This window comes from Podarcis bocagei (assembly GCF_964188305.1).
Source record: "Podarcis bocagei genome assembly, chromosome: 9".
Taxonomy (NCBI): domain Eukaryota; kingdom Metazoa; phylum Chordata; class Lepidosauria; order Squamata; family Lacertidae; genus Podarcis; species Podarcis bocagei.
Genome location: NC_138134.1, coordinates 54,416,085 through 54,438,264, shown reverse-complemented (window position 1 = coordinate 54,438,264; position 22,180 = coordinate 54,416,085). Strand labels below are relative to the sequence as shown.

The 22,180-nt window shown below is 44.3% G+C and overlaps 2 protein-coding genes across 8 annotated transcripts in view; one reads left to right on the top strand and one right to left on the bottom strand.

Annotated features, from left to right (window-relative positions):
* The first annotated feature begins 855 nt into the window (after positions 1–855).
* ALPK1 (alpha kinase 1) overlaps positions 856–22,180 on the top strand; it is a 69,578-nt gene continuing 48,253 nt past the window's right edge. The window contains exons 1-3 of one of the 6 annotated variants that reach the window (XR_014011577.1): positions 857–919; positions 6,166–6,222; positions 17,389–17,532. The gene's annotated coding sequence lies outside the window, so the exon portion shown is untranslated. Of the gene's footprint in view, positions 920–6,165; positions 6,223–9,009; positions 9,142–17,067; positions 17,182–17,388; positions 17,533–22,180 lie in introns of those variants that run through there. The other 5 variants (XM_081208052.1, XM_081208051.1, XM_081208054.1 and 2 more) reach the window with 5 other exon arrangements.
* On the bottom strand, positions 5,002–10,826 carry TIFA (TRAF interacting protein with forkhead associated domain). Of its 2 annotated transcripts, none has more exons than XM_081208224.1 (2): positions 9,374–10,826; positions 5,002–6,565 (listed from the first exon to the last, which is right to left on the bottom strand). In XM_081208224.1, exon 2 carries the CDS (start codon positions 6,538–6,540, stop codon positions 5,965–5,967), a length of 576 nt encoding a protein of 191 aa, XP_081064350.1. In that variant the 5' UTR covers positions 6,541–6,565; positions 9,374–10,826; the 3' UTR covers positions 5,002–5,964. The 2 variants fall into 2 exon arrangements, with proteins under 2 accessions (XP_081064350.1, XP_081064351.1); XM_081208225.1 differs by lacking the exon at positions 9,374–10,826 and adding an exon at positions 8,728–8,864.

The following is a 22,180-nucleotide window of genomic DNA, read 5'->3' as shown; positions in this document are numbered from 1 at the left end:
ACACTTCAGATGTATATTTTTGGTTTTGACATGCGCTACTGTCTCTTCCTGATTTTTTCATGTTATCAGTCCTTAAAGTTTTAAATTTCTCAAGCTGTGAATAAATTTTTACACACTTCAGAACTAGCCTGATACTACCTGTTCAAACTGGTACCTGAAAGTGAAGTGAGTTGAAATGCAAGAATTGCCTGCTCTGCTGAAAAATGAACACAGGCAAAAAGCTTGCTTTCTACCTTAACTGAGGGATGTGCCATTCCTAGAGGTCATGGGGTTAGGAGGCTTGCCTAGCTGATGGACAAGTTCCTTGCTTCTCCCAGTTCCCTGACAGGTCAGCAGAGCCACCCAATCAGTTGATTTTAATACTGCAAGGGCAAAGGCATGCATTAGCACATGCAGCTGCCTGGCACCTGCAAACCCTACTTTTGGCAGGAGTTGCATCTTTACCTGCCCCGTATCTCGCCTCATCAGGCATAGGGCTAGTGGGCATGGCTTGGGGAAAACAGACTTGCAGACCAAATGGGGACTCCTGCATGGTATATATGAGTTGGTGGCTTCCCCACCACTACCAGCGGGTTTGGGGTTGGTGGTGGAATTGGACTGGTAGAATTCTGAAGAGCAAAGGTGGGGCAAATTAATCTCTTCCTGCTATGGACTGTAGTGAGAGACTCCAATTTGGATGGCAATCAGCCTTATACTTCTGGAATTTGTCTTATCAATGGCTACTAATCACAATTATTTTATACTTCTTCCAGTATCAAGAGGCATCTGTTGCCCTCTCTTGCTCCTGCACTTTCTATAGACTTCTGATTGACAAAGTGGAAAATTGGATGCTGGACTACATGAGGCTTGGGTCTGATTCAGCAGGGTGGTTCTTTGGAACTTTCACATCAGTTCTCCACCTCTAAAGAAACAGAACTTGGTAAAATAACTTTTGATAGAATTCAGTCTAAAATTCAAAAACTTTGCACTTAGCTGTCTTAAAGGTAAAGGTACCCCTGCCCGTACGGGCCAGTCTTGCCAGACTCTAGGGTTGTGCGCTCATCTCACTCTAGAGGCCGGGAGCCAGCGCTGTCCGCAGACACTTCCGGGTCACGTGGCCAGCATGACAAGCTGCATCTGGCGAGCCAGCGCAGCACACGGAACACCATTTACCTTTCCGCTGGTAAGCGGTCCCTATTTATCTACTTGCACCCGGGGGTGCTTTCGAACTGCTAGGTTGGCAGGCGCTGGGATCGAACGACGGGAACGCACCCCGCCGCGGGGATTCGAACCGCCGATCATGCAATCGGCAAGTCCTAGGCGCTGAGGTTTTACCCACAGCGCCACCCGCGTCCCTCTTAGCTGTCTTATTACATAGCTAATGCCTACTGTCCCTCATTCCAATCTTTGTTCTGTTACTACTGAAAAGACTTGTGGCTTTGCTATCTATCACATATTGGCCCCACTGCCCTTGTCACGTTATGTTGGTATATTTAGCTGAAAGACACCACCCCTTGCCTTCCTGATATTCTTAAGCATACAATGACCCATTGTGAAAACCTGTGATCACATTAACACCATATTGTATATTTAAAACACGCTTGCAGCACTTTAACAGTCATGGTTCCCCTTCCCAAAATAATTGTAAATACTAGTTTGTAAAGGGTGCTGGGAATTGTAGCTCTGTGGGAGATCTAACTACAGAATTGACACTTTTACATATGCCACATAATACCTGTTCAGTATTTGTAAGAAATTTATCCTTGTGGCAGACCCTAACTTTGGAAATCCCTACCTGCTGACATCAGACAGGCACCTTTATTTCCCCCAGTGCCCGCTAAAAACATTTTTGTTTACACAAGCCTACCCAGATTTGTAGAATGTTGATGAGTGTCTTTAGTATATTTATGATTTTAAAATTCTGAAAGTTTTAAATATTTGTTTTTATCTGTTTTTATCTACAATTTTATTGTCCTACCCTTTTTGTAAACTGCTTTGAGATGGTTGTTTTTTTGCGATCAAGCAGTGTATAAACTTTATTAAATAAATGCTCTGCACCCTTAAAACTACAGTTCCCAGGATTCTTGGGGGAAGCCATGACTGTTAAAGTGACAGAAGAGTGCTTTAAATGCATGGTGTACATGTTTCTTCATTTTTAACGCTGTAACCAGTTTTTTCCCTGAGGGCTGAACTTGATTTTCAATTTGGCTGCAATCCTGCATAAAGCTTGGCAACATAAATCCCATTTAAGCAGCCTAACTTTGGATGACTGCAGCCTGAATCTTTAATAATACTATTAATTGCATTTTATCCTACCCTTAAGTAGCTACGGGTAATGTAGGCAGTTCTCTGCTTAACCACCTCTTATCCTTGCAACACCCTGTGATGAGTTAGGCTGAGAGATTGTGATTATATTGTGTTTATTTAGTAAACTTCTTAGTTGCTTGTTACACAGAAGGCCTCCAGGAGACTTGTAACATACTTTAAGCATAAGTTAAAAAAATATTTTACAAGCACAGTCGCACAGAAATACGTGCAGATCATGAGCAGTACACAAAACAACCCCCTGTTCCACTCATAACAGCAGTATAAAGCTCTAAAAGGTAAAGGTACCCCTGCCCGTATGGGCCAGTCTTGACAGACTCTAGGGTTGTACACTCATCTCACTCTAGAGGCCGGGAGCCAGCGCTGTCCGCAGACACTTCCGGGTCACGTGGCCAGCGTGACAAGCTGCATCTGGCGAGCCAGCGCAGCACACGGAATGCCGTTTACCTTCCCGCTGGTAAGCGGTCCCTATTTATCTACTTGCACCCGGGGGTGCTTTCGAACTGCTAGGTTGGCAGGCGCTGGGACCGAGCGATGGGAGCGCACCCCGCCGCGGGGATTGAAACCGCCGACCTTTCGATCGGCAAGTCCTAGGCGCTAAGGCTTTTACCCACAGCGCCACCCGCGTCCCATTATAAAGCTCTAGCAGCATGCTAATAGCAGTCACCGTCGCAAAAGCCTGGAAAATATGTATTTTTTCGTCAAGGTCAGCAAAGGCACCAAGTGGACCTCATTAATAAGGGGAACCAAACCTGATTAGACCAGGTCTACTCCAGTGTTCCTCTTGGTTAAATGCAAATTTGAAGTCACCTTCTCTGCCCCAATCCTAATCTCACAATCTAACAGCTACTAGCACAAGAGAACACCGCATGGTGTCCAAATGGAATCAAAATAGTTGACTTCCGGGTTGGCGCGGACAGCTAATGGCGGATTCCCTCCGAGCTCCGGAGGGAATCGGCTCCGCTGGGGACGGGTCCTGCCGCGACGGCGACGCGGGGACCCTCAAAAACCTCAGGCGCAGATGCCTGAGGACCTGGTGACTCGGTGGGCACCTTAAGCGCCCTCCCCGATTCACGAAGAGCCTTTTTAAAGGCTACGGAGAGGATACGGAGAGTGGCGTGGTGCTGAGAGTAAACCGCTACCCCAGCGGAGCGAAGCCGTGTGCCATGGCTGAAGAGCGCTGACTTGTTTCCTTAAATTCGGACTTGAAAAGAAGCAACCCGTGAGTAGAGGATTTGGACTTTAAAATAAAATTATCTTTGAATTGGATACGACCGGGGGATGTGTCAAAAGGAAGTCCGCACCCCCCTTCCTGCAGAAGATTTAAAGCAACGGTAGAGAACTAAGCTGGAGAGCCTACCCTTTTGGGGTGAGTTAATAAGACATTAACTTTCACGATTTGACAAAACAAGTTTTGAGCTGGAGTGCAAGAGTGGAATTTTAGAAGATTTTCTTTTTGTCGTGTGTAACCCCCCCTCCCGGGCCCGGGAGCGTCCTGTCTCTAAGTCTGCTGAAGAGGAAAGGAGTTTGACAGCTGTCAAAACTGTCAAACGGGCAATTTAAAGTAAAAAATCTTTTAACCTAAGATCCCTCTGGACTAAAAGTGATACAATTGAACTAAAGTCGTTGGAAACAAAGAAACTAACGAGGCAGACGGCTGTTGGAAAAAGGATTACTAAGTATCAGATTCCCTCTAGGGGGATTTCTGAGACATTACAATGCCAGTGGATGGAAAGTTACTAGCGGAGCTAGAAAAAACATTCCAGCTGGTTGGAATTTTACAAGAGCAGAGTCTAGCTATGAACAAACAGCTCATGACCTTGACTTTTGGAATAAACAGCTCTGCTGAATGTACTGAGGATTTGAATAAGAAAGAACCCACAGCTGAATTGGAAGAGATATCTCAAGAATTGAAGACTAAACAAGGAGAGGAGGAAACTCAGATGGAAAGTACCAACCAGGAAGTGACACTAGTGGAGTATAAACAAGAAGACTCTTGGATAACATGGATTACAAATCTGCAAAAGATGAGAAAGATGAAGGAGGAGGCCTCTAGAGCATTTGGAATACAGGAACTTAAAATAAAGAAGAAATATGACTGGGGCCTCCACCTCAAAGATGAAGGGTTTGTGAATCTTTTGCAGCAATGGTTTTCAAGCTTTCTTGTGGAAAGAAGATTTGGTTTGAAAGAGACAGAACTTCCTCGAGTTTTATTGATCAACATAAAGGACTACCAACAAGACCGGCGGAGAGGGACTGAAAGAGATATGAAGGCCTTGGACGTGAGGAACCCAGGCTAAGAACTGTTATTATGGACTTATATTTGGGAAGGGACGCAAACCGGGGATGGAAGGGGGGGGAAATAGAATTTCAATAACACTCATGAATTTTTGGTTTAATTAATATTTTTATCTAATATAAACTGGGAAATCGGTGGGAGGGAACCTGAGTCCAACTTAGGAAAGAGTCTAAATTTTTGTATAAGAAGATTATACTAAGATGGTGAAGAGGAGAAATAATAATTTGCTGATATAATTATGGAAATTGGGATGCTTGAAGGGGTGTGGGGGGAAGTCAAGGAACAAGTTTATGAAAACAAGATTTTTGAAATTATGCATGTTTTTGTCTTTGTCTATTAGTGTGTGTCATGTCTCTACAAAATGTGGAAAACTAATAAAAATTTTATTAAAAAAAAGGAATCAAAATAGTTGCACAGCAGTAGTAATGCTAGCATGCATGCGTTTATGTACTTTCACAACTTGCAGCAATTTCAAGTCAACAGCTGTTCAGAAACAGAGCAGGAAGCATGTACAGGTCAGGCTATGAAATATAAAAGAGGCCTTTAGATATTGCATACCCCATTATGTTCTCCAAATTTCTTTTGCTTTTGGGCAGGCTTGCAGTGTTGTATTTAAACAAAACATTACCAGTTTAAAAAGGAAAGCAATTGGTTCCAGTTTTATATTGCTGGGTGATAGTTAGCCATCCATCCAAGATGACAGTGGTATTACAGGGTCAGAATTTTCTTTTTGCCTTCAGGTAGTCCTTAGAGCAGAGGTGGCTAACCTGCGGCCTGTGGCAGCTTTTGGACTAAAACTCCCATTATCCCATGATCATTGGGCATGCTGGCTGGAACTGACAGCTGGAATTGCTGGGAGTCCTGCAATATCTGGAAGGCTACAGGTCATCCACTGCTGAAAAGTATTGAAAGCCTGCATTGTTACTGCCAAGTCCTCTGGCTGTATGATAGATTATCATTTACCTGTTTTAAGCCAGAGGTGGGAAACTGGATCCCAACGGTGGGCCAGATCTTTACCTTCCCCACCCCCAGGAGCCAATTTTGATAGAGGATGCCATGTCAATCAGAATGACAGCAGGTAACCTGTTTTCCTTTGCCCATGCAGTTTGAAGTCAAATCATGCAAGCAAAGGCATTGTGTTTTGTAAGTGCCACTGACCAGCTAATTAGGCTCACAGACTGGTGGCTCCTCACCAGTATTTTAAGCAATGATGCCAAAATATCTGTAAAGTGGCAGCTTACAAAGAACAATGCTAACCTATTCATAGTGTAGGCATATACTGGACATATATGAAGGATACCATTCAACTGCAATAGTACATAGGGCAAAAAACCAACAACATTGAATTTGTAACATTGAAACTAGTAAGTCCATTTCTCATGGAGGGCGTTTCCCATTTCTTCCGTCTCATCTATCTCAACTGGAGATTCAGCACATGAAAAGCCACATTCAGGTATAGGTTCCCGCCAAGACAAGTTTTTGGGCTGCAACATGGGTGTTTTTGATAATTCAAAGCGGATGTCAAAATACTTATCGGACTGTCCTTCTTCTTTTTCCAATAGCATTTGGTACTCTCCAAAGCAAACCATGCATGTCTCTTGCAACTCAGCCTTATTCAGGTAAGCCAGTTCAGCGAGATCCACAAACAGCTTTGTCTTCTTGCTCAAATTCTTAATCTCGAAACCCAGCTTTGAGCTGTTGAAGTGTCTGAAACACTGCAGAGCAAACTGAATACGTGAGGCCCGTCCATCTACAAAGTTAAAGCGGCAGACCTGACCATCTCTTCCAAACTTCACTAGGTCATCTACTTTCACGTGATGTGGCTGGCAAAAGTGGAAGGCTTGGAATACATTCTTTTCCATTTGACTTGGATGATAGACTTTGATATGGAGACAGGTCACAGTCTCTTCTGTATCTTCAGTTTCAAAGCTGGCCATGGCAGTACTAGTTCTCAGAAAAACCCTGGAAGAAAACATCAACCACAACTTCACACTATTTAAAAAAAAACAAAAACCAGAAAGAAAAAATGTAAAAGCAAGCGCAAGCTACAGTCAGAAAATGTGTGTCAGCTCCTCTCCCAGGGCAACAGGCAGATGAGCCAGCCACCTCCCCTCTCATGGATCTGCCTGGCACCATCTTACCTGCAGATGCTCCCCCCATCCAATTTTCTTTCACAATGCTAGAACTGAGCATCTACTGACCGGCAATCAAACCCAGGCCGTGGCATTGAGAGCGCTGAATCCTAACCACTAGACCACCAGGGATAGTTCCGTTACCTCCAGTATCCAATCAGTATACTTCCAAATGCCAGTTTCTAGGATACAGCATCTACTGATCGGCAATTGAACCCAAGCTGTGGCAGTTAGAGCACCGAATCCTAACCACTAGATCACCAGGGATAGTTCTGTTACCTCCTGTATCCAATCAGTATACTTCCGAATGCCAGTTTCTAGGGTACAATGACAGGATAGGACTTTTGCTTGTGATGGCACATTCAGGACAGATAAAAGAAAAAACCTCACACAGCATGTAGCTAAAACTATGGCATTTACTTTTACAAAATGTGACCATAGCCACCTACTTAGACTGCTTTCAAAGGGGATTAGAAAAATTCATGGAGGATGAAGCTGCCAATGGCTATCAAAGATAATAATGGAATCACAGAAGTGAAGAGTTGGAAGGGCCCCTGAGGATTATCTAGTCAACCCCCCTGCAATGCTGGAAAATGCAGCTGCCCCATACAGGGATCACATCTGCAACCTTGGTTGTTATCAGCACCAACCAACTGGGCTATCCAGGCCTTGTTAAAGACATGTTCCTTGACCAGAAATCAAACCTGGGCCCTGGCAGTGAGAGCACCAAATCCTAACCACTAGACCACCAGGGATAGTTCTGTTACCTTCAATATCTTAGTAGTATATTTCTGAATACCATTTTCTAGGGTACAACAACGGGAGTTGTTGCATTTGTGTCCTGCTTGTGAGCTTCCCATAGGCATCTAGTTGACCACTGTAGGAACAGAATGCTGTAATAGATGGGTTTTTGGCCTTATGCTGTTGCGCTCTGCTTAGGCTCCTAGAAACCCTAGTAAAGCTAGCTACAAAAGGAGGGCCAATTCAAAATTTGGGTTGGTGACAGAAATGAAGCCCTACTGAATTCAACTTACTCCACTTAAAACCACACTGGCCTGTAGCTGTTCACTTTACCCAAACATCTAGCCACATCCTTGATAGCACCCACATTGTTCATGGTTCTCTCTGGCTTCTCACTGGAAGACACTCCAGAAATAACAGTTGTTTCTATACACTCCATACTTAGACAAAGCCCACAAGTCTGTTCCTCCACCCGAAGAGCTTTTAACAGCCTCCCCCCATAGCTACACCCCTTCTAAGCTCATACAAAAGCAAACTTTTTGACCACAGTACAGTGGTGCCTCGCAAGACAAAATTAATTCGTTCCGCGAGTTTTGTCGTCTTGCGAAGCACGGTGTCGGGGAAGTTTTGGAAAAGCTTCAAAAATCACCAGTCTTTAAAAACCTCAAAAAAGGCTACCACACCGTGTTCAATGAGTTGCTCCTCGAAGTCAAGTCTCAACTGTATTAACGGTGTTAAGAAAAAGGAAACAAACTTGCAAGACGTTTCCGTCTTGCGAAGCAAGCCCATAGGGAAAATCGTCTTGCGAAGCAGCTCAAAAAACAAAAAACCCTTTCGTCTTGCGAGTTTTTTGTCTTGCGAGGCATTCGTCTTGCGAGGTACCACTGTAGTTTCAACATCAGCTTTTCTCTTACCCTGCTAAACCTTGCTACATTACCCAACCTGATGAAGAGTTCTGGTGGACTCAAAGGCTTGCTTGTATTTTTGTGACGTTTTGTTTTGTCCTGAATACCAAGCCAGCTTTTTTTATCAAACATATACACGCATACCCCTGCCCTTTGCTAAACCTCGTTGTGCCATTCCAGCCTGATGAAGGCTTCTGGTGACCTCAAAGTCCTGCTTATTATTTTGCAGCAAGCTGCTTGGTCATAATCAAGGTGGTGCTGGAACTGTTCAAAATAAAAAGGCCACTTTAAACCTTACCCCCAAAAATATGCTAATACAGTACAACCTCCCTCTTCCTCAACTTACCCTCCGAGAAAGGGGTGCTTGTTGATCTGGGAAGTGGAACCAAATAAACTAGAAAATAACGCCCCAGGAAGAATAAGTGGCTGTTTTTCCCCTCCTAGTATCTCCCTGCTTTGGTCTAGGTCTGGCTTGCAGACGGTGCCATCCTCGCCGAAAGCAGTTGCACCAACCAGCCCGATCGCTTGTGTAATTGAACGGGAGGCCCGTCCCACAAGGCCTCGCCGATTAGTAAGCCAAGCCCCTGGCTGGAATCACACTTTCAGTTTCAGTTTCACTTGCGCTTCCGGCTGGGCACGAAAGCGCAAAGCAAGCGAGAGGTCCGAGCCCAGGCAGCGGGCGCCACGTCTTGGCGCAAACCGAGCATTGGGATTTCCCCGGCCTCCTTTGCCTAGAAAACGCCAGTAGCCAGAGAGCAAGGTGAGCTACCGTTGTCCCCCGTATTGTTATTCTAATTAAAAGCATAACCTCGCCCTACGCCCTTCCACATCCGATTGCTTCCCAACCCCCTTTTTCTTGCTTTTTTGCTGCAGTTGAAAAACAAGCTCAGATTAAAATCTTACGATTCCTACGCGCGCGCTCTCTCTCTCTCTCTCTCTCTCTCACACACACACACACACACACACACACACACACACACTGATACGTTTACCTGCGCCAAGCAATTTCAGAAGGCAGCAAGATTGGGCGAGCTTGGAGTAGAGGAGCCGAGAAAAGGGAGTCCCCGTGTGATCAGATAGCTTTCACATCTCCTTTGGAGAACATGCCCCTTCCTCCCGTCCTTCCGGCCCCGAAAGAGGGGAGGGGGCGGGAGGGAAGGGAGATGACGAGCACCAGTTGAGTTGCTATCTCGACGCAGCAGCTCTGCTCTGCCAGGGGATTTCCTCCTTTCCCGGCGAGGAGGGGGTAGAGAGCGGGACGTTAGACGCCCGAGTCAAAAATGTGTGTGTGCAGAGATGATTAGAAACAGTTTGGGCTGCCATCTGGTGTGCAGGCTCCTCTCTCGAAGTCAGTGACAGTTGGTAACGTTAAAGATAACTGCCAAGAGCAGTGGTGGTTCCCAGACTTTTCCAGGCTGCTACACCCCCACACTGGCTCCATGAACTCATCTCCAGTGCTCCCTCTAAAATGCATTATTCAGAATATCCTCCACAGATAGATAAGAGTATTTAAGAAGTGGGGAATCCGGCAAACGTTTTTGCCTGTTAAAAGGTGAGGAGCTGCAGGTCCTTGCAAACAAAACCCCCACTAATGTTGGCATAGCTCCAGCATACAAGTTTTCGAGTGCGTTTTTAAAACCCATTTCTTTGGAACTGCCTTTTCTTAAACAAGGTCTGCATTACTTCTATATTAGGACATTTGACGCTTAGAAAAGCTTCACCCATCATAGTGTCACATGGGAGAAAAATAGGCACAGCCTTCCTTACCTACCTTGCTTTAGCAGAAGTAACAGGAGTCTACAGTTTCTTGAAGGAATTGCTAGTCCAGGGATGGGAAAACTCTGGCCTCCTGATGTTGTTGGGCTCTCAGTTCCCCTCAGTCTCAGCTCACACGGTCTGGGATGACGGCAGTTGTAGTCCAACAACATATGGAGGGCCATAGTTTCCTCATTGCCGTGCTAGTCAATCATTATTTTGAATAGCCAGTGAAGCTCACCTTTGTCACATGCAGGAGGGAAGATGTTACAGAGGAGCAGTGGGTGTTGGGCGCGTACGTACAGCAGTTCTATCACCTGACATCATGTAGAAAGACTTTTCTGTATTTCTGACAGTTTTTTTATTATTATTATTCCTACAATAAAGTAGTGTAGGGACTTTCCCTGCTGTAAAATGACATTGATTGTTACCACTAGCAAACTGGTGACTGTTTTGGGGATCCCTGATGCACTTGTTTATGACTACTTTGGTTCACTCTTGCATTCACAAAATCATTCCAATTAAACACATTTTGGAGATTTATCGTTCAATGGAAAATAGCTGCTCACCTTCCACATCTCTATCTCTCATTAGGGACACCAGAGTTTTATTCACCACACTTGTTAAGGCTGTTACTATTATTGTCATTTATTATATATCAATCACTTCTAATGTGTACTGTTATATGTGGCTTCATCTGCAGGATTTCCTTTCTACATTTCCTTTTTTAAAAAAAACTTTTTATTAGAGAAGTAGCTTGTAGCCTTTTCTCCAGAGTTTTAAATCTATGATTCTGAGATAGAGCAGGGGTCAGCAACCTTTTTTCAGCCATGGGCCGATCCCCTGTCCCTCAGACCATATGGGGGGCCGGACTATATTTTGGGGGGGAAACAAACGAATTCCTATGCCCCCAAAATAACCCAGAGATGCATTTTAAATAAAAGCACACATTCTGCTCATATAAAAACACCAGGCAGGCCCCACAAATAACCCAGAGATGCATTTTAAATAAAAGGACACATTCTACTCATGCAAAAACATGCTGATTCCTGGACCATCCGTGGGCTGGATTGAGAAGGTGATTGGGCCGCATCCGGCCCCCGGGCCTTAGGTTGCCTACCCCTGAGATAGAGCCTTCTACTCCCTCTCCCATAATGCCTTGCACCAGCCATGAGACTAGCTATGTACAGTGGTACCTCAGGATACGACGGGGATCCGTTCCGGAGCCCCGTTCGCATCCAGAAGCGAACACAACCTGTTTTTGCGCGGGTCACGATTCGCCGCTTCCACGCATGCAGATGATGACATTTTGACCGTCTGCGCATGCGCGAGAGGCAAAACCCGGAAGTAACACGTTCCGTTACTTCTGGGTCGCCGCGGAGCGCAACCTGAAAGCACTCAACCTGAAGCAGCTTCAACCTGAGGTATGACTGTATAACTAAGCTGTGTTGCAAAATGTTGCAGAGGCCTCTGGACATTCCTTTCTTGAGCAATCTTTGTCAGTCTTTCTGTGAACTTCCTGCAAACTGAATTTCACATCTTCTTTCACCTTACTTCCTCATTAAAGCATCAGACTTACAAGAAATTAGTGCTTTTTCAGGTAAGGCGGAAACGTACTCTTTCTGAAGGATGTCTTTATTACTTTATTGTTGGTTTCTATAGAGCTAAGGAAGCCACTGTCAATGTGTATCTTTCAAGGAGACATTGCTTTATTACTCAGAGAACCTTGGGTTTATTACCCAATACACACACAAATAACCTGATGTGTGGGAATTCTTGTACCTCAGTCCTAACAGACTTTCTTGGAATTTAACAACACTGATGATTTGCAGATACATTTGCTTAACAGGAAGGGCCATAATAAATTCATTAAGCACATGTTTGTAGAAAATATCCGTACTTCAACTTCTGGCATCTCCAGGTAGGGCAGAGGAAGACTCCTGTGTGAGTCTTTGCTGTGCAGTGTAGACCAGGAACTGGAAACCTCAGCCCTGAGGGCCACCTATGGCCCTCCAGTTCTCTCTACCTGGTCCTCAGGACTCTCCCCAGCCTACTCCCTCTCTCCAGGCCACACCCCTCTTTGGTCCTGTTCCCCCCACTTCTCAGGTGGCTTTGCCTGACTGGAATTTGCTCTCCCATTTTCTGGGATGGAGAAATGTCGTGGAGCCAGGGAGTTTGGGATGAAACCTATTCAATTATTTTTAAAACTTAAATATCACTTTTCATTTATAAACTTTGCATAAACCCCAGAGCAACTCTCAATATATACACATAAAACTATTACAATTATTAAGTAACAACAATCAAACATCCATCATATAATTATGTGCTGGAAGCTGCCCAGAGTGGCTGGGAAAACCCAGCCAGATGAGTGGGGTGTAAATAATAAAAGTATTGTTGTTTTAGTAGTAGTAGTAGTAGTAGTAGTAGTAGTATTGTTTTAGTAGTGTTGTTGTTGTAGCTGTTGTTGTTGTTCCAGACACCAAACTGTTTTTGCACTTGCTCTACAAACTGGATTCAGCAGGTGCAAGCCATAGTTTACCAGTCTGGACAAAGCAGTAAACATTAGTTTGTCTGAAACCAGGATTAGAAGGAAGAAATTGTCACATGCCCAGGGCTCAGCACTGTGTGGTTTACAGGAATCCAGCACTCCTGAATTTTTTGAACAGATGAAGTTCCATGAAAAAGGAATAGGTGAATGGAAAGGTTTAGGCAATAAATATACTGGAAAGATGTTTTTATCATACAGTGTTTGAAATAAATATTTGCCACAATACAGCCAAAATTAATCACTTTTACAGCAGTTTGATTCTTTGGAATGGAATCAATACTTATAAATATGTCCTGTTACATTTAATGTGCTTGAAAAATGATTACCGTATTTTGCGCCCCATAAGACGCTCCGGCCCATAAGACGCACCTAGTTTTTTTGGGGGGAAATAAAGGGAAAAAATTATTTCCCCCCCAGGCGCGGGGCTGGGGCAGCCCGAGCTTCCCCCGACCCCAGCCCCCAAACAGGCAGCTCTCTGCAAGCCGTGGGAGCCCAGCGGTGGTTCCCGCTGCTTGAGGAGAGATCCGCGAAGCCTGCACGTGCTGGGATCAGCGCTTGCAGGCTTCGGGATGCCTGCAACTCTCCCCAAGCAGTGGGAACGTTCCCGCTGCTTGGGGAGAGATCCGCGAAGCCTGCGCGTGCTGGGATCAGCGCTTGCAGGCTTCGGGATGCCTGCAACTCTCCCCAAGCAGTGGGAACGTTCCCGCTGCTTGGGGAGAGATCCGCGAAGCCTGCGCGTGCTGGGATCAGCGCGCGCAGGCTTCGGGATGCCTGCAACTCTCCCCAAGCAGTGGGAACGTTCCCGCTGCTTGGGGAGAGATCCGCGAAGCCTGCACGTGCTGGGATCAGCGCGCGCAGGCTTCGGGATGCCTGCAACTCTCCCCAAGCAGTGGGAACGTTCCCGCTGCTTGGGGAGAGATCCGCGAAGCCTGCACGTGCTGGGATCAGCGCTTGCAGGCTTTGGGATGCCGGCAACTCTCCCCAAGCAGTGGGAACGTTCCCGCTGCTTGGGGAGAGATCCGCGAAGCCTGCACGTGCTGGGATCAGCGCTTGCAGGCTTCGGGATGCCGGCAACTCTCCCCAAGCAGTGGGAACGTTCCCGCTGCTTGGGGAGAGATCCGCGAAGCCTGCACGTGCTGGGATCAGCGCTTGCAGGCTTCGGGATGCCGGCAACTCTCCCCAAGCAGTGGAAACGTTCCCGCTGCTTGAGGAGAGGTCCGCGAAGCCTGGAGAGCGAGAGGGGTCGGTGCGCACCTACCGCTCTCGCTCTCCAGGCTTCAGCGAAAGCCTGCATTCGCCCCATAAGACGCACCCACATTTCCCCTTCATTTTTGGAGGGGGAAAAGTGCGTCTTATAGGGCGAAAAATACGGTAATTTTGTCTGGAATGTTCTCCACTGATTTCCAGAAAATCCATTTAAAATCTGCATATGTTTGAAATGCACATGAACTGTTCACAAGCAAAATATTGGAAGTGAAAGGAAGAACAAGGTTTAAGAGGAAATGGGGGAATTTGAAGAGTGGAAGCTGATCACATGTTTCAATTTACCAAGTATGGAAAGTATAGTTAAACTGAAAGAAGCATATAAAAATTTGAGCTGGGAAGTCTTGTTTTCTCTAACGGGCAGATATATATCCACCTCCAAATAATAAAAAGACACTATTTTCTTTTCAAAGATCCATCCTATCACTCTTTAGTTTAGACAAACTCTCCATAGGTCTTCAAGAAAGTCTATTCCAGTGTAATTGCTTCCCAGTCTCTAGATGGCAATGTTGCCTCAGACATACTCACCATCCATGCTTTGTCCATCCATGCTTTGTTTGTTTGTTCTTCTGAAGGACTCTGTCCTTCCTTAATAAGAAACTGATCCTGCCAGGATTTCTGCACGTGACTGCTTTTGTACACAAGAGTAATCTCACCAAGCTCGACACAAGTCCTCGCGTGCATCTGTTTTGACAAGATCAGGGTTGAAAGTTCTGGACTGACAACCATGGAGACTAAATCCTCTGTTCACCCAGAGAGCAGGTGCAGAGGCAGCAACGGCAGATGCAACACAAGCTTCCTCTTCTTCATTCTCCAGCAAACCCAACAGTGAGATTGTGGCTGTAATTGTTTTTGAGAATCAGAAAGTACGACAATTGAGGAATTATACCCAGGAGAGAGAAAAAGTGAAGAATGAGTGACAAGCGAGGTGTTCTGTTGGAAACAATGCAGAATAATGTGAGATGTGGAAGGAAAGCTTTAGCAAGGGATCAAGGATAATAATCTAAAATCATCACATCAGTGATTAAAAATCAATGAGAAATAGAAAAGAAATTATATAGGAAAGAGTGAAATTCTGATTCCAGGTCAGCAGATCTCATGAAACAGAAATACAGTGGTACCTTGGGTTACAGATGTTTCAGGTTACATATGCTTCAGGTTACAGACTCTGCTAACTCAGAAATATTACCTTGGGTTAAGAACTTTGCTTCAGGTTGAGAACAGAAATCGTGCAGCGGCGGTGCAGCAACAGCGGGAGGCCCCATTAGCTAAAGTGGTGCTTCAGGTTAAGAACAGTTTCAGGTTAAGAACAGATCTCCGGGATGAATTAAGTACTTAACCCGAGGTACCACTGTATTTATATTAAATTTTGTGGGTTTTTTTTTTATCTTATTGTGAGCTGAGCTGGAGAACTAGTCAACAGTTCCATATTAATTATATGTACAGTGGTACCTCGGGTTACATACGCTTCTGGTTACTGACTCCGCTAACCCAGAAATAGTGCTTCAGGTTAAGAGCTTTGCTTCAGGATGAGAACACAAATCGTGCGGCGGTGGCGCAGCGGCAGCGGGAGGCCCCATTAGCTAAAGTGGTGCTTCAGGTTAAGAACAGTTTCAGGTTAAGAATGGACCTCCGGAATGAATTACCGGTAAGTACTTAACCTGAGGTACCACTGTATTGAAAAGCATTTTAGTTGCATGTTGTTTTAAAAAGTGATTTACTGAAGCCTAGGTTGCTGTGTTTGAAATAAGTTCAGTTGGGCTTATAGGAGTGTGCATAGGAGTGCAAGCTTTGTGTGAAAAGTTTAGGCACCTGCTGGAAAGGAGCTCACACCCACTTAACTCTTCCCCAGTAGTTTCAAGTCAGTACAGTACATCAGCTAAGCAAAAGTCATCATAGTCATTGCTTTCTCTTTAACCACGGTCTATAGCCAAGACCAAACCTTGGTGAATGTGATGCCATGAATCCTGTACCCAAAGTGTTATTTTATTTCACTTCTCGGATTAATTTCAGACCTGCGTCTGCCACTTTTAGCACACTGTTGCCTCGAATAATTGAAAAGTAACCTAGAAGCGTTTGTTTATTTGTTTGCTTGCTTGCTTGCTTGCTTGCTTGCTAAAAATCTTTATAAATCGCTTAATATTTGAAACATCTTCAAGTGGTGGGCTATGTAAACAGTATCATTAAAACAAAAATGCAACATATAAACAGTAAAACTGTAAATAACAACAGGGTCCAGAACCTCATAGGAACATAAGGAGCTGCCTTATATCAAGTTAAACTATTGGTCCATCTAGCTCAGTATTGTATTCATTAACTGGTAGTGGCCAGCAGCTCTCCAGGGTTTTTGACAGGGGTCTTCTTCAGCCCTGTGTGGAGATGCCAGAGATTAAAGCTGGAATCTTCTTTGCATAAATGCTCTGCTCCATCACAGACTTACAACCATTCAGTGCTGGTTTTGCTAGATATTTGCTGCCATATGGCTAGGAAGAAAGCTGTGATGGACACCCCAAGAAGTCCCTCTGCTAGCTCTACTTGTCAACAAATCCCCATAGGCCATCAGTTTTTGTAGAATTGTAGAGTTGGAAAGTACTGCAAGGGTGATCTAGTCCAACTCTACAATGCAGGAATCTTTTGCCAAACATGGGGCTTCAATCCATGGCCCTGAGATTAAGAGTCTCTACCAACTGAGCTTCCCCAGTTTTGTAGCTGGCTGCATTGTTTGTTCTATGAAATCAGTATAACCGTCCTTGGGAATTGTATCTTGTTGAGAGATGCAGTTCCTTTTGCAATGAGAGTGAAGCAACAGAAATAAGAGAATCAGAGTGGTCGTGAAGACAGAGCAGGGCTTCAAAGCAAGAGATTTGCCTTCAGAAGCTCTCAGGAATGAATCTATCAAGCTGTTGTTGCTCCTCAGTATTCGTTTGAGAGCTTTTGCCTACATGCCCTGCATGGATTTCCCAAAAGTGTCTGGTTAGTCATTGCGCAGAATTGGCTCTCTGCATTGGGAGTTAGGCCTCCTTTAGCAATAAATAGCAGCTGTGGGGAGGAGGAATTGGGTGGTGCTTTGTATGAAAGCCCTTGCTCCTCAAAAAGACCCTTTTTTTCCTTGACCAGGTGGATTCACGTAGTGAGAGAGGCAAAGCCTTCAAAAAGTTCTGCAGAAGGAGCAGCCGAGAAGAAGAACCCAAAGGCTGGAAAGAACTAAAGCAAACATTCTTGAGTTTTCGGGTGAGGGAATATTGCAGGCCCTTTCCCAACGGTATTTTTGTGCCAAAAATGTTGGCAAGCGCAGCCCTAAAGTAGTGGTGAACGCATAGCAACAGCACTCCCCTCTACTGTAGAAAAAGGGTTCAGAAAGAGTAAAAGCCAGAGCCAACTGAAAAGTCTAGGGAGAATTCAAGAGGGCTCTTCACCCGAACATCCTTTTCCCAGCAGAGTGCCAGGAGCTCTTTAATGGCCACAGCTGCTCATGAGGACTACAAAGGCTAATAACCGTATCATGAGACGAGTCATAAACAACACACGGTGGTTGTCACAGTCATGTCCTTCAGCAGCGCATCTCATCTGGAGAGACCTCCGGTAGATTGATTCCCTTTATACCCCAGTGCAATGGTTTGGCACACTCACACATCTAATTACCAGTACCACGTTACACGATTTCGTGTTGAGTGCATGTGGGTTTAATAATAGCCAATATGCTGATTGAATAGAGACAGACTGAAATTCAGAATAGGTGTCCCCACATTCCTGATTGCACTGTACCTTCTTACAGGACATTGGCACCAGCATTTTAAAGAGTCAGTCCTTTAGTCCACTTAACTCACTGAGCAGATGGGAAAGGTTTAGGTTCGTCCATGGTTCCCCAAACTTGGGTCTCTAGCTGTTTTTGGACTACAACTCGCATCATCCCTAGCTAGCAAGGCCAGTGGACAGGGATGATGGGAATTGTAGTCCAAAAACAGCTGGCGACCCAAGTTTGGGAAACCTTGGGTTGGGCCATCCCTCCTCCACCAGCCCATTTTTAACTAACCTGCTTATAGCCTAGCAGCCTGCATTTCTGTGCTAGTTGTGAAGCACAGGGCTTCATTTCCTCTGCAGTCAGCATGGAAACCCAGGCTACTAATCTTATATCAGACCCGCAGTGGGGAGGAGGGGTTGTTTGGTTGTTTGCAGGCTAGTAACTTTTGTGAACTTATTTACAAAGCTGATTCTGGGAAATCTTTGGAAAGTGTATTTATGTGGCTTGAAGTATTCCTAAGTCTTGTTTATTATAAGGTGTTTTTTAAAAAAAACAAAAGTCTGTCTTTATGGACATGAGTAGCTAAAAATGCCACGTGATTCAGCCCAAAGAGGATTTTCACATTGCACAGCTTGAAAAGCTACCATTTTATTTATGTATGTATGTTTGTTTGTTTGTTTCAACAAAAGCATCATTTATAAGTCTTGGATTCCTTAATATTCACTCAGTTTAATTACACCCTTTTATTTTGTACCCACTTTAATCTGTGAAGTATTAGTGTACAAGTGTGTCCACCAACGAAAAGGTTACACTGTGGAATGGAGTGTTGTTCAGGATGCCAGCCAGCCAGTTATTGCCTTTTGGGGAATCCTCCATTCCATTTTCTCTTCATCTTATTTTCTATTCTGTGATTATTTAACCTCAGTCCTCATTCAGTTTTTTTGTAGGGAGTGGTCCCCTAACCTTTTTGTTTCCCCTCCCCACTAACTTTTATTATATTTTTGCAAGCCTTTTTGAGTCTTCCAAAGCTATTTTGTCTATATAAGGATTGGTACTCCATGAATTAAGGTCACTGCTAGTATAGAGGATGCTACCCATCAAAAGCTGTATTCTGTATACAGCAGAAGATGACTTTTATTTTTGCATGTTACGAATTTTCAACCAGTGTGATGTTAAACAATCTATTCCCTTTCAATTATTGCTTTCCAAAAAATGTAAATGCTAAATGCAATACACAACATTTACTCAAATCTTGTTTGGTGCAATTTATGAGTTGGTGGTTAGAAACAATATAGGAAGTGTAGCATCATCTTTCTCTCATGAGTGGTGTGACCTTGCTTGGAGGGGTGGGGTAGTTTCTGTCCTCTTATAAAAACCCTTCCTCATGAAAAAACAGTGGGCTTTCACAACACAGAAGGGGCATTGGTTTATAGGCCTGCGCATGGTCTCACAAGAGAACACTGTTCAATAGGCTTCAAAGCAATTCAGCTATGGCATAGCTGTGGCTGGGCCACATGTAATATAGCCTGTAGCTCTTTAAAGAGGATTAGCTTCAGATCAGGAGGAGTATTCATCGCTGGGTTTCATGTAAAGCAGAATATGCTAATGAAATGGAAATGTCTACAGCAAACATTGCATGATAACATAAACCCTCGAAACTGAGCTTAGCGCCTTGATAGTCCACTCTGAGAGACAAATTTCTTTATCTTCATGTTAATCAGATGGGCAGGGGTGGGTGGGAGGGAGAGCATGATTTTACCACAGTAAACCCTCTGAGGTAATTTATAGTTTCTCCACCACCAGCAGCATATTAAGTCAAGCTAAATTCAGTGGTGCTTTGCTCCTCCCCATTTTGTATATGGTTTAGTTAAAGTAACTAACAGGCACGCTAAGACAAATTGATTCACCATGAAAAGCTATTTTTGCTTTTATTTTTACATTCCTGGAAAGCATGCTATAATTTAAATTGGCTGGAGAACCTGTGGCCTTCCAGAGGTTGATGGACTCGAGCTCCCATCAGCCCCAACCAGCATGGACAATGGTCAAGGATGATGGGAGTTGTAGTCCAGCAATATCTGGAGGACCACCAGTTTTCCACCCCTGGTGCAACATGACAAAGAAATGGAGAAACAAGGGTTCTTCAGATGAATGGACAGGACTAAATGCAGTGCTAAAATTATAATGGTATTGATGGTGATCTAATGCTCATAATGGGTGGGATTCAACTATTGTTATTGTTATTTATATACCATCTTTCATCAAGAGATCCCAGAATAAAATATAATTATTTACACAACTAAATAATTAGACCAAAGCAACAAATCTGGCTAGCAGAAAACTGCAGAAGAGCTTCTCCTAGCATAGCAGGGCTCCCCTCTTCTCCTGCATGCCTAGGGTGCCCCTGTTCTAGATTGGGGGGCATTCTAGAACAGAATGCAGGAGAGGAGAGGGTTGGTGGTTCTGTCTGGCTAGCTGGAATGCTTACACTGATTGAACCATTGTCATAGCACCATGTTAAAATCCAATAATAATAATGAGCTTAGAACTATTTAAAGTGTTTTTTTCCACCACTCTGTTTTTACTGTTCTTAATTACTGTTACCATGATTTCTTCTTAACTGTAACTCATGCACAACCCATGGTCAGTTCTGAGCAGCATTTGGGTCCCAGGCCAAACCTAGCATGGCTTGTTCCCTCATCCCCAAGTGATCACCCTCCAGGAGAATGGCCCTTGTTGGCAAGACAGGGTTGTGTGGGCCACCAAAGAAATGTCCAGATTATTCTAGATGTTGCATACTAAATGCAAATGTGGCCTATGTTTCTAGCCCCACTCTACATATGCCAGTGCTCTGAAGCCATGCTGAAACCTGGTTGTTGCCTGGGACAAATGTAGGCTTGGGTGGCATATCTGAAAGCACCCACTTTTCTCGTTAGGTTTCTATCAATGAATTCTTCTATTCATTAGTCCCACATTCTGCCTACCCTCCATATGCACTTCCAGTAGGGCAGGGGGATTTTACAAAGTAAAAGAAATACGTGGCCAAAGGCAGAATCTTAAGGGAGTCATAACTTAGAGAACAAAAGCACCTGTTGTTTCCCCTAGTAATGACCTTAAAAGTACAAGTTTGGACTGTTTCTCTCTAAATACAACCATCTCACAAGACATGGCTGCATGTGGAAAAGGGAATCGACATTAAGAGCAATAAATTTGAAAAGCTCATTAAAAAGACATAATGAATTTGGTACACCACATATTTCTAGATCAAAGTTACCTTTGAAGTGACCAAACTCCAGCCTGTGAATCAGTAAAACTGCTTCCTTTCTGTTCTGATCTTACTTGGTGGTGTCCAATAAAACAGAAGTTAAGGAAATTGTTGTTATCTGAATATGGCTAGAAGGAGCCATCTCTGAATGACAGTCTTGTCCCAAAGCAACAATTGTGGAAATCATTAGGAAGGCAAGGCCAAGTGATGCAAGGAATAAGGTTGTTTTTTGAGTTAATCTTTTCCTGCAGCCGTCGTCACCCGCAACTCCCGTCCACTTGCTGTGTGAAACAGCGTAGTCTTTGTCAACGTTAACAGGGTCTGGGAAGACTTCTCATTCATGAATATGTATCATCAGCTCTCCATGTCTACAGAGACAAACCCTTCAAAACTGCAATAACCACCTCCCCCCCCCCTCACCAACCAACCAGCCGCCCAAATCCTAAGCTATTGGGCTGAGGGAGCTGAAATGCTAGCAAGTAATGTGAGCTCACGCTTTCGAAATGAACTAGAGGAACTTTCTGCTCTAAACCTTTCTTAGGACTTGTCAAAGCCTATAGAACACTTTCATTCTTCATGGGCAAATGGGCAAAACTTGCCATGACCTCTCAGGGGGAAAGAAACACTTTTGCATTTTAGTGTTCTAGCCTCAAGCATGAATAGCAAATGTTTCACTGCACACTGTACTGGTAGCGTGTTTTCAGTTCTTTTGCAAAACTAGCTGCATCTCAACTTCTGAGCTGTAAACCACATAACGCTCACAAAGTTCCTCACTTTAAATAGTCAGTCTGATACGAATAGGGCTTCTCGCGTGAATCCTCACACACGGTGCTTTTTTTAATAAAAAATGTTTAGGGGTACTCTCATTTTCCTACCCATATTGAAATACTGCCCCTCGGTGAGGCCAAACTCACTGAGATAAAACTTTGAGGACTAATACTGTATAGCCCAGTTGACAGAGTGCTGTATTTAGTCAAAGTGGGGTATGAATTAGCTCTCAGCCTTAATTTGCTTTCTGTTATAACAGCTAACTCACAGGAAGGGGAAAAATAAAACACCAGTCCTTATGTCAGCTGGAGTAAACTGAATGTCCTGTAACATATTCAAACTCCCAGCTATAAAGAAGTCAGAGGAAACATGCCTCTGAATACCAGTTTCTGAAAACTGGTGCTGCTGCACTCAGATCCACTGGCAAGCTCTTCTTACGTTCCTAAGAAAAAAAATAT

Coding starts and splice junctions, on each gene's coding strand:
- TIFA (XM_081208224.1), bottom strand. CDS start 6,540: ATGGCCAGCTTTGAAACTGAAGATACAGAAGAGACTGTGACCTGTCTC.